The sequence below is a fragment of the Narcine bancroftii genome, chromosome 2 (genome assembly GCF_036971445.1).
Source record: "Narcine bancroftii isolate sNarBan1 chromosome 2, sNarBan1.hap1, whole genome shotgun sequence".
Classification (NCBI taxonomy): Eukaryota; Metazoa; Chordata; class Chondrichthyes; order Torpediniformes; family Narcinidae; genus Narcine; species Narcine bancroftii.
This window is the reverse complement of record NC_091470.1, coordinates 20,229,296-20,242,453: the sequence shown is the minus strand read 5'-3', so window position 1 is coordinate 20,242,453 and position 13,158 is coordinate 20,229,296. Positions and strand designations below refer to the sequence as shown.

Genomic DNA, 13,158 nt, shown 5'->3' with positions numbered 1-13,158 from the left:
GGAAAGGGAAGATAAACAAAGTATGAAATGGCTACGTTGAACTATATGACTTTAAATATTAACGGAATACATAACCAAATCAAAAGGAATTTGATTTCAAGTAGGACAAATCAATTTGTCTTACTTGAAGGAGAAATTGGGAAGCAGTCTGAGGTTACCAGAGGGAAGTAATTTTGAATATGTGATTACAGATACAATGATAATCAAAAAAATTATAACAAATATATATATTAAACTGCAAGAAAAGGAGAATGAGGAAACAAATGGTAAAACTAAACAAAAATGGGAACAAGATTTAAACATAAAGATAAAGAAGGAAACATGGGAGAAGTTATGCTCTGGAACTATGAGAAATACAATAAACACGAGGTTACGTATGATACAATATAACTGGATACACAGGCTATACATTACATCTCAAAAGTTAAATAAATGGGACCCAACAGTATCTGACAGATGTTTTCGTTGTAAAAAAGAAATGGGAACAACAATTCATGCAATCTGGACATGTGAGAAAGTGGAAAAATTTTGGGAAGATCTAAACCAGATATTAAATAAAATTACAGAAAACAATATACCAAAAAACCCAGAGATCTTCCTCCTAAGTAACATAAAAAACAAAGAATTTGGACTTGATTTGGATGGTGCACAAAAAAGATTTGTTATGATAGCTCTAGCCGTAGCAAAATAATGTATTATGTCAACCTGGAAATTAGAAGATAACTTGAGAATACAACAATGGTATATAGAAATGAATAAATGTATTCCATTGGAAAAAATAACATATAATTTAAGAAATAATATTGAAATATTTGAACAAATATGGGAGCCATACATGAAACACAATAGAGAAAACCTACCGGGGACATCTACCACCTAAAATAACGGAAGGAGAAGGAAATGAAAAGAATTGACTCAGTGAAATTTCTTGTTTATTTTTATTGAGTGACAACATTGTTTGACTGGTTTAATGTATCTTAGATTCTGTACTTTTAAATGAATGGGGGGGGAGGTAGGGAGGGTGGGATGGGAGGGGGGGGGGAGAAAACGACACTATATATTTGAAAAGGAAAATGTATGTATCTTGGTCAATGTGGTTTATGGTGTGAAAAATAAAAAACTAAAAAAAAACTGCTAGTATTTATTGAACTGAGGTGATTAACAGTCAACGAGGTTGGTGGTCTAGAGACAAATATGGGCTGGAATGGGCAGGTTTTCTACACTGAATGATATTTGTGAACTTGACATTTTTATGGTATTTTAAGAGTTGCTGTTAATGAGAACAACTTTTTGAAATTCTAGATTGTTAAACATATTTTAAATTCCCAACTGCTATGGCGGTATTCAATCTCATACCTTTGGATCAATGGTCCCAATCTATGCTACTGTACCCTTATTAAAAAATAATTCTATTAAATACTGTATAGGTAAATCTTTTTATTTATTATGAAAATATATTCTATTTCTCCTTTATTTTAGAAAAAGCGAAAGTTTTCTACCTATGTTGTTGCTTCTGGGGTTGTTTATGGAATGGATGAAAGTGTGTTTCATTTCTTCTTCAAGGTAGAGAATGTGAAATGTTTAACCTTTTTATTGACTCATGGATGAACGCAATACACAGTTTCAGTTCTTTTTAATGAATGTTAACACAAAGAATTTGTTGTTTACTTAAGCAAGAAACGTGGTTTGAATCTGTGGCAAATCTTTCTTCCCTTTTTATTAGTCATTCATTCTGTTGCATTGTCAGAAGTGTTTAGTGACTCCTCTTTTCCACCACTCTTTCTTTCCAGTAGTGCATCTACAATTAGAACCATAGAACATTACAGCACAGAAACAGACCCCTTCAGCCCTTCTAATCTGTGGCAAACCATTTTTTTGCCGAGTCCCACTGACCTGCACCCAGTCCATAGCCCTCCATACCTCTTCCTTCCATGTACCTGTCCCAATTCCTCTTAAATGTTAAAATTGAGCTCACATTCACCACTCCAGTTGGCAGCTCATTCCATAGTACTCCTTGCATTGAAATAGATCCACCTGAGAACATTTCCACCACATTCAACCCATTGACTTCTTGCGGTACATGTAATCTTAACATCATCTTTTCCCTCCTCCACTCCTCTATCTGCTCTGGCACTCTGTTTCTCCTCTCCCTGCAAATCTAGTTTAAACTCACTGGAGCAGCACTAGCAAACATACCCGCAAGGATATGTTCAGAAGCAAACTGTCCCATTGGAACAGATCCCACCTTCCCTGGAAGAGAGCCTAATGATCCAGAAACCTGAAGCCCTCCCTTCTATGCTATGTCTTTAGCTACGTGTTAAGCTGCATTATCCTCCTATTTCTAACCTCACTAGCATTATGGCCTGAGATCACTACCCTGGCTGTCCTGTCCTTCAACCTAGAGCCTAACTCCCTGAATTCTCCTTGCAGGACTTCCTCACCCTTCCTACCCACGTCATTGGTCCCTAAATGGACCATGATATCTGGCTGCTCACCCTTCCTCCTGAGAATGCTGTGAAGTTGATCTAAGATATCTTGAACCCTGGAAATAGGGAGGCAACATACCATCCAGAATACTCGATCTCTTCCACAGAACCTCTTATTTATCCCCCTAACTATGGAATCCCCTATCACTTCAGCTCACCTCTTCTCCTCCCTTCTCTTCTTAGCCACAGGATCAGACTCCATGCCAGAGACCTGATCTCCATGGCTTGTCGCTGGTAGGTTATTCCCTTCCCCCCCACCCACTCCAACAGTATACAAAATGGATACTTGTTACTGAGGGTGATGGCCACGGGGATGCTTGGTCTGCCTGTTCCTTTTCTCTTTCCTGACTGTCACCCATTTACCCTCTTTCTGCCTCATTGTGTCCCTGTAACTCCTGTCTATCACCCCCACTGCCTCATGAATGATCCTGAGTTCATCTAACTCTAGCTCCAATTCCTTAACTTGGTTTGTCAGGAGCTGCAGCTGGATGCACTTCTCGCAAATGAAGTCGTCAGGGATACTGCTGGCTTCCTTGATGACCCACATTTTGCAAGAGGAGCATTCCCTGCCTTGGTTGCCATTCTCATTGTCTATGACTAAATGAACAAAATATGATATCAAAAGAACCTCCCCTTACCTGTACGTACCTGCTGAATTCTTTTTGTTCCTTGAATAAAGTGGCCCTTTCTGATTTCAACTTCAATTATTCCTTGCCTCTGCTCTGTTCTTGCCAAAACCTGTTTAGCCAAAGCTTTACCACTGATTCATCCCACTCTGACAATGACTGCACCCTCCTTTGTCTTCAACTTTTAAAAAATATTTTATTTTAAATTTTTCCATACATTTAGTAATCAAAGTTAATATGATTGTATAAGTTCCAAAAAGAAAAAAAAACAAATTAAAGTTACATACATGATGGTATTCACCCATACCTGAAACCCTCCCCTTCCCAACCACCCCCACTCAAAACAATTAACATATAAAATATAATTAGCTATGTAAACATAAAGAAAAGAAGGAGAAGAAATTTTTAGGATTATACAGAGAGATATTATCTAACACAAATATATAAGAATTTTTCATTACAATTCAGAGGAGAATCTCGCAGGTCTAGAAGCATAGAGAGGACATTGCTACAAATTAAATCCTAATATTTGCACATACGGGTGCCAAATTTTTAAAGTTAGTGTATTTGTTTCTCAAGTTATGTGTAATTTTTTTCCAAAGGGATACAACTTTGAATTTCTGTTTGTCATCATGGCATACCTAAAAATATATCAGATTTCCAAGTAACTGCAATACATTTCCTCGCCACTGCCAACACTAATTTGACAAATTCCAGTTGATTATTGATAGTTTTAATTTAGGTCTTGTACCTTCAATGTTTCCTCATAAAAATAAATTCAGACTTTGTGGGAAAGCAGTTCCTGTAATTTGTTCCAAAAAAATTTGTAAATCTGCCCAAAAGGGCCTGACATCAGGACAAGACCAAATAGAATGCAAGAAGGTTCCTACATCCTCACCACACCTAAAGCATTGATCCAATAAATCTGATTTCAATCTCTTCAATTTCTATAGTGTAAGATATAACTGATGCAAAAAAATTATACTGAACTAATCTATATCTTACATTAATAGTTATGAGTCACACAATCCCTACATAAGTCTGTCCCATATTGGCTCATCAATTACAATATTCAGATTTGTTTCCCACCTCTGTCTAGATTTGTGTATGTCTAGTTTAGGAGTTCCTACTTGTAATAAAGATATCTAAGTAAACTTTTTAACAATTCCTCTCTTAATAAGAAGTTCTACTTCGGTACAACTAGGCAGTAACATATTTGGTCCTAATTTATCCCTCAAATATGCTCTTAGTTGAAAATAGCAATTTCTCAATTGCTCAGATGAAATAATTGACTCATTTCAAAACAATCTTCAACATTTATAATCTCCTTATGAAACCAAGTATTCAAAAATTCATTATCTTTTGAAAAAGGTATGAGGATTTTGAATCAAAGGCATTTTAGATGATATAGACCCTCTAACACCAATCTCATCATTTATTTTGTTCCAAATATTAATTAAATGTTTCAATAATGGCATATCCTTATTTGCAACCATCAATTTCAATTTCGACTTATATATAAATTATTCTGCTTTCCTCTCTCCTATTTTATTCAATTCTATGGTGATTTTCCATTTTTGAAAAATGAAGCAAGAAATGTAACTTGCACCACTCAATAATAATTTTTTTAATAAGGAAGCTTATTTCCATGTTAACTTCTCTATAAAAACTCTTGACATTTTGTCTTTCCAAAGGAATTTCCCTACAGATTTATTCAATTCTTGAAAAGATTTTTGAGGTACCAAAATAGGTATTGTTTGAAAAAATATTGATTTGTCTTAAACTTGATTTCCCAATCAACTGCTATCTGCTGAGTCTCTCCTTTTTCAACCCCTTTATCTTCAACTGTTGAACTCGATTGTCAATTGAGAGATCTTACCCTACAATTAACTAATAGAGGATTCCGGCTGATGGTCTGTTGTCCTAAGGCCTTCTCCAGAAAAGAAGCACACAATTACTAGAACAGTATAGATTGAAGCCAGGCAAAGTTGCCACGAGAGATTTTAATTCTTTTCACCATGCTCCCATTTGAGTGTTGTCATCAAGTTCTGCCTCATTCATTCCAGCTTCTCTTCATTGTTTTAATTGAATCAACCATGGATTCCACTGGTATTAGTGAAATAGGAACTCGAAAATCTGAAGTTTGGCAAAAGTTACTATATAGTTCCACACCCATGCTAATGAAGTATTTTTGTACAAATATCTTGATCATCCTAGAATGAATGATTTGTGTCTTTGAGTGCAAAGCATTGATTTCATATTGTTTATTATTTTGTATAGTATAGCAGAATATGCAAAACTAGTGACATGTAACTCTCTCCATGTGCTCAGGAGGCCTGGCTTGGGCTGAATCCAACAATACCATGCTTTGGAGATGGGAAAAATGTTATTCCAACCATTCATGTGAATGACTTAGCTAGGTAAGTGGAGAATAAAAAGAAGAACTAACAATCAACTCAAGGATATAAGCAGTTATAGTTTTAGTTTAGCTTATCAGGAAGGACAATTCAGGAACTAATTAAAAATACTGAAGTAATGTTAATAAAATACTGCATTTTTTTAACTCGCTTCATAATTAATCTTGTGTCACTACTGGCAATAAGTAGTATTTCAGATGCTACTTAGGACTGCTAATGAGGATATTCTTCATATAGCCAACTTTCTTTAACATTTTAAAAGTATTATGAAGCAATTGGAGTATATTCCTCATGTGACAGTAGTTAAGGTTAGCCTGGCACATTTTGTAACTTGTTATAATTTTCTCTTGAGTTTGACTCCTTAAAAATGGAAAAACAAATATAAGGAGTACCTTTCATTCCTATCCAGTGTTATGACCATATATAACCATATAACCACTTACAGCACAGAACAGGCCAGTTTGGCCCTACTAGTCCATGCCGTAACAAATTCCCACCTTCCTAGTCCCACTGACCAGCACCCGGTCCATACCCCGCCAGTCCTCTCCTCTCCATGTAACTATCCAGTCTTTCCTTAAATGTAACCAATGATCCCGTCTCGACCACGTCTGTCAGAAGCTCATTCCACACCCTTTGCGTAAAGAAATTTCCCCTCATGTTCCCCTTATAATTTTCCCCCTTCAATCTTAAACCATGCCCTCTAGTTTGAATCTCCCCCACTCTTAATTGAAAAAGCCTATCCACGTTTACTCTGTCTGTCCCTTTTAAAATCTTAAACACCTCTATCAAGTCCCCTCTCAATCTTCTACACTCCAGAGAAAAAAGCCCCACTCTGCACAACCTTTCCCTGTAACTCAAACCTTGAAATCCTGTCAACATTCTCGTGAACCTTCTCTGCACTCTCTATTTTGTTTATATCTTTCCAATAATTTGGTGACCAAAACTGTATACAGTACTCCAAATTTGGCCTCACCAATGCCTTGTACAATTTCATCATAACCTCCCTACTCTTGAATTCAATACTCCAATTTATGAAGGCCAACATTCCAAATGCCTTCTTCACCACACCATCTACCTGAGTATCAGCCTTGAGGGTACTATTTACCACAACTCCTAAATCCCTTTGTTGCTCTATAGCCTACCATTTAATGCATATGACCTATTTAGATTTGCCTTTCCAAAATGTAACACCTCACACTTATCTGTATTAAATTCCATCAGCCATTTCTCAGCCCACACCTCCAGCCTTCCTAAATCACCTTTTAATCTACGGTAATCTTCCTCACTGTCCACAACACCACCAATCTTTGTATCATCCGCAAACTTGCTTATCCAATTCTCCACCCCTACTTCCAGATCGTTAATATATATAACAAATAATAGTGGACCCAGGACCGATCCCTGAGGAACTCCACTAGTCACCGGCCTCCAATTGGACAAACAATTTTCCACCACTACTCTCTGACACCTCCCATCCAACCATTGCTGAATCCATTTCACTACCTCCTCATTTATACCTGTGGAACAGTGATTTCTTGCGAGGCCACAATTAACTCCTGTGATGTGCCCATGTGCTGTTACTCAGTTTGAACTATTAATGAATTTTCGTCGCAATAATGTCACAGTCATGCTTGTTTTGTCCTTACAATGTCCGATAATAATGAGGATTTAAATTGGTTTCAGACAGCATCACAATTTTAACCACTCTATTCCTTTCCATCTACTTAAATAGACCTGAATTTCAAATGAGGTACACACATGGTAAATTCCATTTAGTAAAGTCATCCAAGATGGAGTTCTTCCCAATAGTTCCAGATTCCACTGAACAATGACCATGGAAAACTTTGCCCCTGCTACTGTTAAACATAATCATTGCCAAAGGCAAGACAAATCTTCCTTAACTAAGCTCCCATCTTGCTCATCTAAATGTCTGTTCTTCAACCTCCTTGTCTTGTATTGTTTCAGGGACACGAACATTTTGGAGAGGTAGAAACAATTGTAAAAACTACAGGAACAAAGTATACATCCACTTTCAAATGTATTCTCCCATTATGCCTGGTACAGAATATTACGGAGCAGCGATAAGATTAATTAGTACATTGCATGGACAGTGTGATATTACTGTTGTAGATTTCATTCAGGCTGTGGGGAAGAAAGTGTCTTTAAGCTTGTTGGTGTGCGATTTCACACCCTTGAACCTTCTCCCAAATGGGGAGAGAGAGAAGGTTATGTGTCCAGGGTGGGATAAGGCCTTCAATAGGGAGTGGGAGCTGATTGAAGGGAGAAAGGTGCATTCTGCAGCTTCTCCCGATCTTGGGCGAAGCACCTCCTATACCATACTGTGATGCATCCAATGATGCTTTTGATGGTGCCCCTGTAGAAGTTGGTAAATGACATGGGGGAAATGCCAAACTTCTGAAGCCTTGTAAAGAAACGGTAAATGGAGTTGAGTCTATGACCAGATCAGGCATGGTCATATTGAATAGCAAAGCATGTTCCATGGGTTGAATGGCCTTCTCCTGCTCCTATTTCATTTGTTCTAATGTGTTTGTATTGAAGTGATAGGTCCAGGTCAGGACATTGGAAATGTTTACTTCCAAGAACTTTGTCTCCACTTTAGTGCTATTTATGTAGACAGGGGAGTGGGCTCTACCTCCTACCCGCCCCCGCCCCCCCACAGCCCGCAACCCCACACCCTCCAGAAGTTTGTGATTAGCTCCCTTGTATTACTGACACTGAGCGATAAATTGTTATCTTGGCATTAGGCCACTAGACTCAATCTCCTTCCTGTATTTGATATTCAGCCTTTGACTGCTTTCGTTAGCAAACTTGGAGTTGGAGAGGTCTTTGGCTACACTGTGGTGACCCACTTACCAGCAAGCAAACCAGCTCGCAAAATGGCAGATGTGCTGTGGAAAACGTGGGAAATTGACCTGCATCTGGGCTGAAGCAATGATAAGCCCAGCATGCAAGTCTGGAGGTGTCAGTCTTGCACTAGACTGCCCACTGAATACAGTGATTCCACAATATGTACACTGATGTCTATTGTAGCTCAGTATAGAGTACTTTGTTACAACACTCATGGGTAAAGAGGGAGTACAGCAGGAGGATATATGCATCCTGGTGAGGTACCAATGTTTAATTTACAGGAAATTATAAAGATATATTCTCTTGAAAAACCAATGAACCTTTAACATGACTTTACCACAACTTCATACTGAAATGATGTCATTATCAAGAAGAATTTGCTTCGTCGTTCAGAATTGCAATACCAAGAAAGAGCAAGATTTTTTTGTCAAATCAAATCCCCAGCAGGTTCAAGATCATAGTTTCTATTACAATCAATTAAAATATTCTGGAATAGTAATATGTAGTTTTGATTTTAAAAATCAGATTTTTTTTAATATGATTATTAAGCAGCTAATTATTATCAATGTATTTACTGAAAAGTTCTTGCCCTGACATTCATTTGTGGTTGCCAATATTTTTAAAAAAAATGACAGCCCTGCTGGAGCTGCTGCAACAGCAGCACTGCCTCTGGTGGGGACCTGGGGAGAGCAGGGAGAGGAGACACAGCACTCCCCTGTGGGGTCCTACCGCCCAGTTCAACTTCCAGCGGCTCCGTACAGGCTTTAAATGGTCTATAGAAGGAGCTGTCTCTTTTATTTTAAAATCCTGGGACCATGGGTTCTGGGCCCAAGATGGTAACGCCTGTGGTGGCAGCAGTCTCAAGGGATTGCAGACATTAGGGAAACAGAAAACTGGCACAGGGCACCAGAAAATGGGGAGAATACCCCCTGCTAGGAGAAGCCAACCCAATAAGATGATGACCACAACGGCAAACCAGTGAGGGACTCTGAGGCTGAAGAGCATTGGTGACTCAAGGCGAGGAACCCATGCAGACTACGAGCTGTTGGCAACCTGCAGTCAAAAAAGTCACACCAGGCTGCAGACTGCTGGAGACTAGCTGAAGGGGTACCAGGTGATGGAACCAGGATCCAAGAGGATGCTGAGGGGACTGAAGAGTTACTCATCGTGCCAGGTGTGATCTGAAGCATGAGTTGCCAATGGTTGGGACTGAATGAAGGCTGTGTAGCTGCAGAGGCTGTGCACCACTGGAGGCGAATCCACAGCCACTCGGTGACACTGGGGGCACTCTCTTTTGCTTCTCCTTTCCTTACTGTAAGGTGTACCAGGCAATTTCTGCTGAAGGCAAATCTTTGTGTGCCTTAAGGCAGACTAAATGCAACTTATGTCATAATATGAGTGTTTTATTATATGATACAAAAGAATCTTGAAAAGTGATCATTAAAAAAAAAGTACTTTTTTTTTCCTTTCATCCCTGTTGTAATGCACAAATCTTCAAAGCTCAGTACAAGTCTAAAGACTAGAATCAGGAAATCGCTCCATGTTTTAGTGTTGCTCAAAAGTTATGTTATTTTGAATTAGCTATTTAGTTATCTCAAATTTCTAGACAGGACAGACACTTAAATAGGTAAGGCATAGAAGAATACAGTCCTCATATGGGAAAATGGGTTAAGAGTAGATGGGCAAAAAAGTTTAGCAGAAAAGCCTTTTTTGTTCTGTCTCCATAATTTTCAATGACAGATGGTGGTTTGTTTCAATGACAGTGAAAATATGGATCAGTCCATTTAGGAATTTGCAATTATTTAAAAAAGTGACATATTTTTGAAATTATCTTGCAGAGTATTGCATAACATAGCGGAACACAAACCAAAAACATACTACATTTTTGCATTGGATGATTCAAAGCACACGTTGAAACAGTTGGTCAAGGTAAAAACAACTACTTGCTGAGCATATTTCAGTCTGAGTCGAGATATAAAATATAAATTATTGCAAAGAAAGATAATTTGACTTGATGTTCATGTAGAAGATGTGTGTAAATCGTCCTCCACATTCACTGACAGACAAGGCGAAAATTGCCATAGGACAGCTTTAAAGTCATTCACTTTTTTTATTTAAAGAAATATTAAAGGATTAAGGTTGCTTTATTGTCATGTGCATAAAAGGGGTGGCACGATTGGTGTAGTGGTTAGTGCAATGCCCTTACAGTGTCAGCGATCGGGACCGGTGTTTGAAGCATGCGGTGTCTGTAAGGAGTTTGTACGTCTCCCCATGTCTGCGTGGGTTTTCCCCAGGGTCTCCAGTTTAATCCCACCATTTGAAATGTACCAGAGGTGTAGGTTAATTGGGTCCAAATTGGGCAACACAGACTCATGGGCCGAAATGGCCTGTTCTGTGCTGTATGTCTTTGTCTAAATGTAAGCCTTTTAAATTTAAATTTGTTTACCTACAAAGAGTGCATGAGAAGCAAAACAGAGCCTCTTGGAGATATCAAGTGTTGTGGAACCCACCACTCCTCCTGCCTCTGCAGCCTCTTGTTTGTTTCAATGGTGAACATGAGCTCCAGGTCTCCAAGTCACCCTCCTCAGTCCTTAGTTCTGAACCCTCGATATGATTCACTCTTATTTTGGATTACTATATTAGTGTAGGAAATTCAGTTGATCTTCAAGGCCACTGAGTTCTATCTTACATTGTGCCTTTGCTCATATAGTAATTGGAGGATCTAGAATCCAAAACTATTGTTAGAAGAGGCATAATTATATTGTAATTAATCCTCACAGGCAATCAGTAAACTTGGGCCAGGCAAGATCCAGCACATTCCACAAGAAGAAGCCCTGCTGAATTATGAGTTGACTGTAAGCTCTTCTTATCTGATTTTAACCATTTAAGTGTTTGAGTTTCAATTTTATTCAGCAAAATAACAAATAAGCAGGGTAACATTTTCCCTCTGTCTTCATATGGGACACCAACCTTTGAATGGGAAGGAGTACCTATCTAACTCCCAACATCTAGTATCCACTTTCATGTTTGTATTAAGTGAAATTGTTGAAAAACACAGAAATGAAGCACAAACCTTTTAACTAATATTAAAACACTAAAAAGAAAAGTACAGTGAGAAGGATTTTTCTGTGAACAGTCTAACAGATTATCTCTAACATTCATACAGCTGTGTAAAGAGCACAGATGGAGCTAAGTGGAGGAGTAGAAAGGATAGACAGAGGCTGTTAGGTGATAGATGGAACCAGATAAAGGAGGGATGATGGCAGATGGAACCAAGAATAGGAGGCTGATAAATTCAGATAACAAGGGTGGGGAGCGGGATAAAAGAATAAAGCAAGGGAAAGAGATTCTGTTGGACTGGTGAGAGTGGGAAAGGAACATAGGGAGAGTGCGTTATCTGAAACTAGAAATTCCAATGTTCATCCATTGAACTGTAGGCAGTATGTAAGGTGTTGCTCTTCCTGCTGGCATTGGGCCTCACTCTGCAACACTCGAGAAGGCTGAGGACGGATGGATTAGGAGAGGGGAGTTGAAATGTCGTGTAACTGGATGCTCGAGATGGCCATTGTGGACAGAGTGCAGGTGATCTGCAAAGTGGTCACCTTGTCTTTCACCAGAGACAATTCATGTCATTAGGTTCTTCGATTTGGTTAAAAACCTGGTAACTTAGATACGTAGCAGTTTTGCAGCAGTTTATGATAAAAAATCTTCTTGCACCCTACAATAGCAATTAATTTAACAACACACACCATTCAATGAACTCTGTGTTGCTGAGAAAAAATATATTTATTGCATTATATAATTCCACCATCCTCAACCAAATTCTTTAATGATATATTTGTATCTGATGATGACTAAACTTTTTTCTGGAAACCTCTATTAAGTTTTCTTGAAGTAAGCAGATTGACACTAGAATCTTACTCATCAATTAATTTTTTTTCAACAACTTTAGCAGTCTTTTTAAAGATAGCTATTAGTTTCAGAGTAAAACCCAGCCATTTGTTAAAGAGGATTTTTTATACTGCTCCACATTTTCCTTTAAACATCTAGAAAATCCTTTCCTGCTCTGGTCCAGAAGGTTGTATCTGTACGCGTCTGCACTCTAGCAATTTAGAATACTCACGGTTCAGGAATTGGCAGAAATCTTTCAGCCTTTCGGCATGTGGTCATCATAAAATCTCTCAATGCTGCACATTGTGAACAGTTACAAATTATAGTATCATAATTTCTCTGCCTATCTGGCTCTGTTCTAGCTCCCAATTTCTCACTATGTTCCTGCCACCTCCTGCTAAGGGAGAGTACGTGAGTGTGGCTAGCTAGCAGTGGCCATCTTGAACTGGGTTTAAGCACTTGCTCTGTGTAATGACCATTACTGCTGCATATTGTTAGAATTAACTGCTATTGTAGGATGCATTAACTATTATTACAGTGGGGTAAATGTGAAAATGCTACTTACACAAGTATATATGTAAACATAACTTTTGTTTCAGGAAGTCACCATTTGGCAAAATTGAGTTATGCCAGTTTGCAACAGTAGGGTCAAAAAATGCTGCATAATTTGCTACCCAAAGAAAAACTGTGACTTCCACATTACTCCCACATATTGTTACACAAAAAATTGCAAATTCTGGAATCTTGAGCAAAGAGAACCTGGAGGGACTCTGCAAGTTAGACAGCATCCCTGGGGAAAAAAAGTTCAGTCAACATTTTGGGTTTGGGCCCTCCTGATTCTCTTTGTTTGATCATGGCTTCAGTAAGGTT

General features: G+C 38.4%; 1 protein-coding gene and 1 long non-coding RNA gene across 4 annotated transcripts in view; one reads left to right on the top strand and one right to left on the bottom strand.

Annotated features, from left to right (window-relative positions):
* Positions 1-13,158, top strand: part of ak7b (adenylate kinase 7b) — a 97,817-nt gene that overhangs the window by 29,473 nt on the left and 55,186 nt on the right. For all 3 annotated transcript variants that reach the window (XM_069916046.1, XM_069916047.1, XM_069916043.1), the window contains 4 exons: positions 1,480-1,563; positions 5,444-5,532; positions 10,236-10,326; positions 11,178-11,252. In XM_069916046.1, the coding sequence (XP_069772147.1) occupies positions 1,480-1,563; positions 5,444-5,532; positions 10,236-10,326; positions 11,178-11,252 (339 nt within the window). The remainder of the gene's footprint in view (positions 1-1,479; positions 1,564-5,443; positions 5,533-10,235; positions 10,327-11,177; positions 11,253-13,158) is intronic.
* The window catches only part of LOC138753256 (uncharacterized), a 36,066-nt gene continuing 24,575 nt past the window's right edge, over positions 1,668-13,158 (bottom strand). Inside the window, exon 3 of the long non-coding RNA XR_011351063.1 lies at positions 1,668-1,798. This is a non-coding gene — a long non-coding RNA (uncharacterized lncRNA). The remainder of the gene's footprint in view (positions 1,799-13,158) is intronic.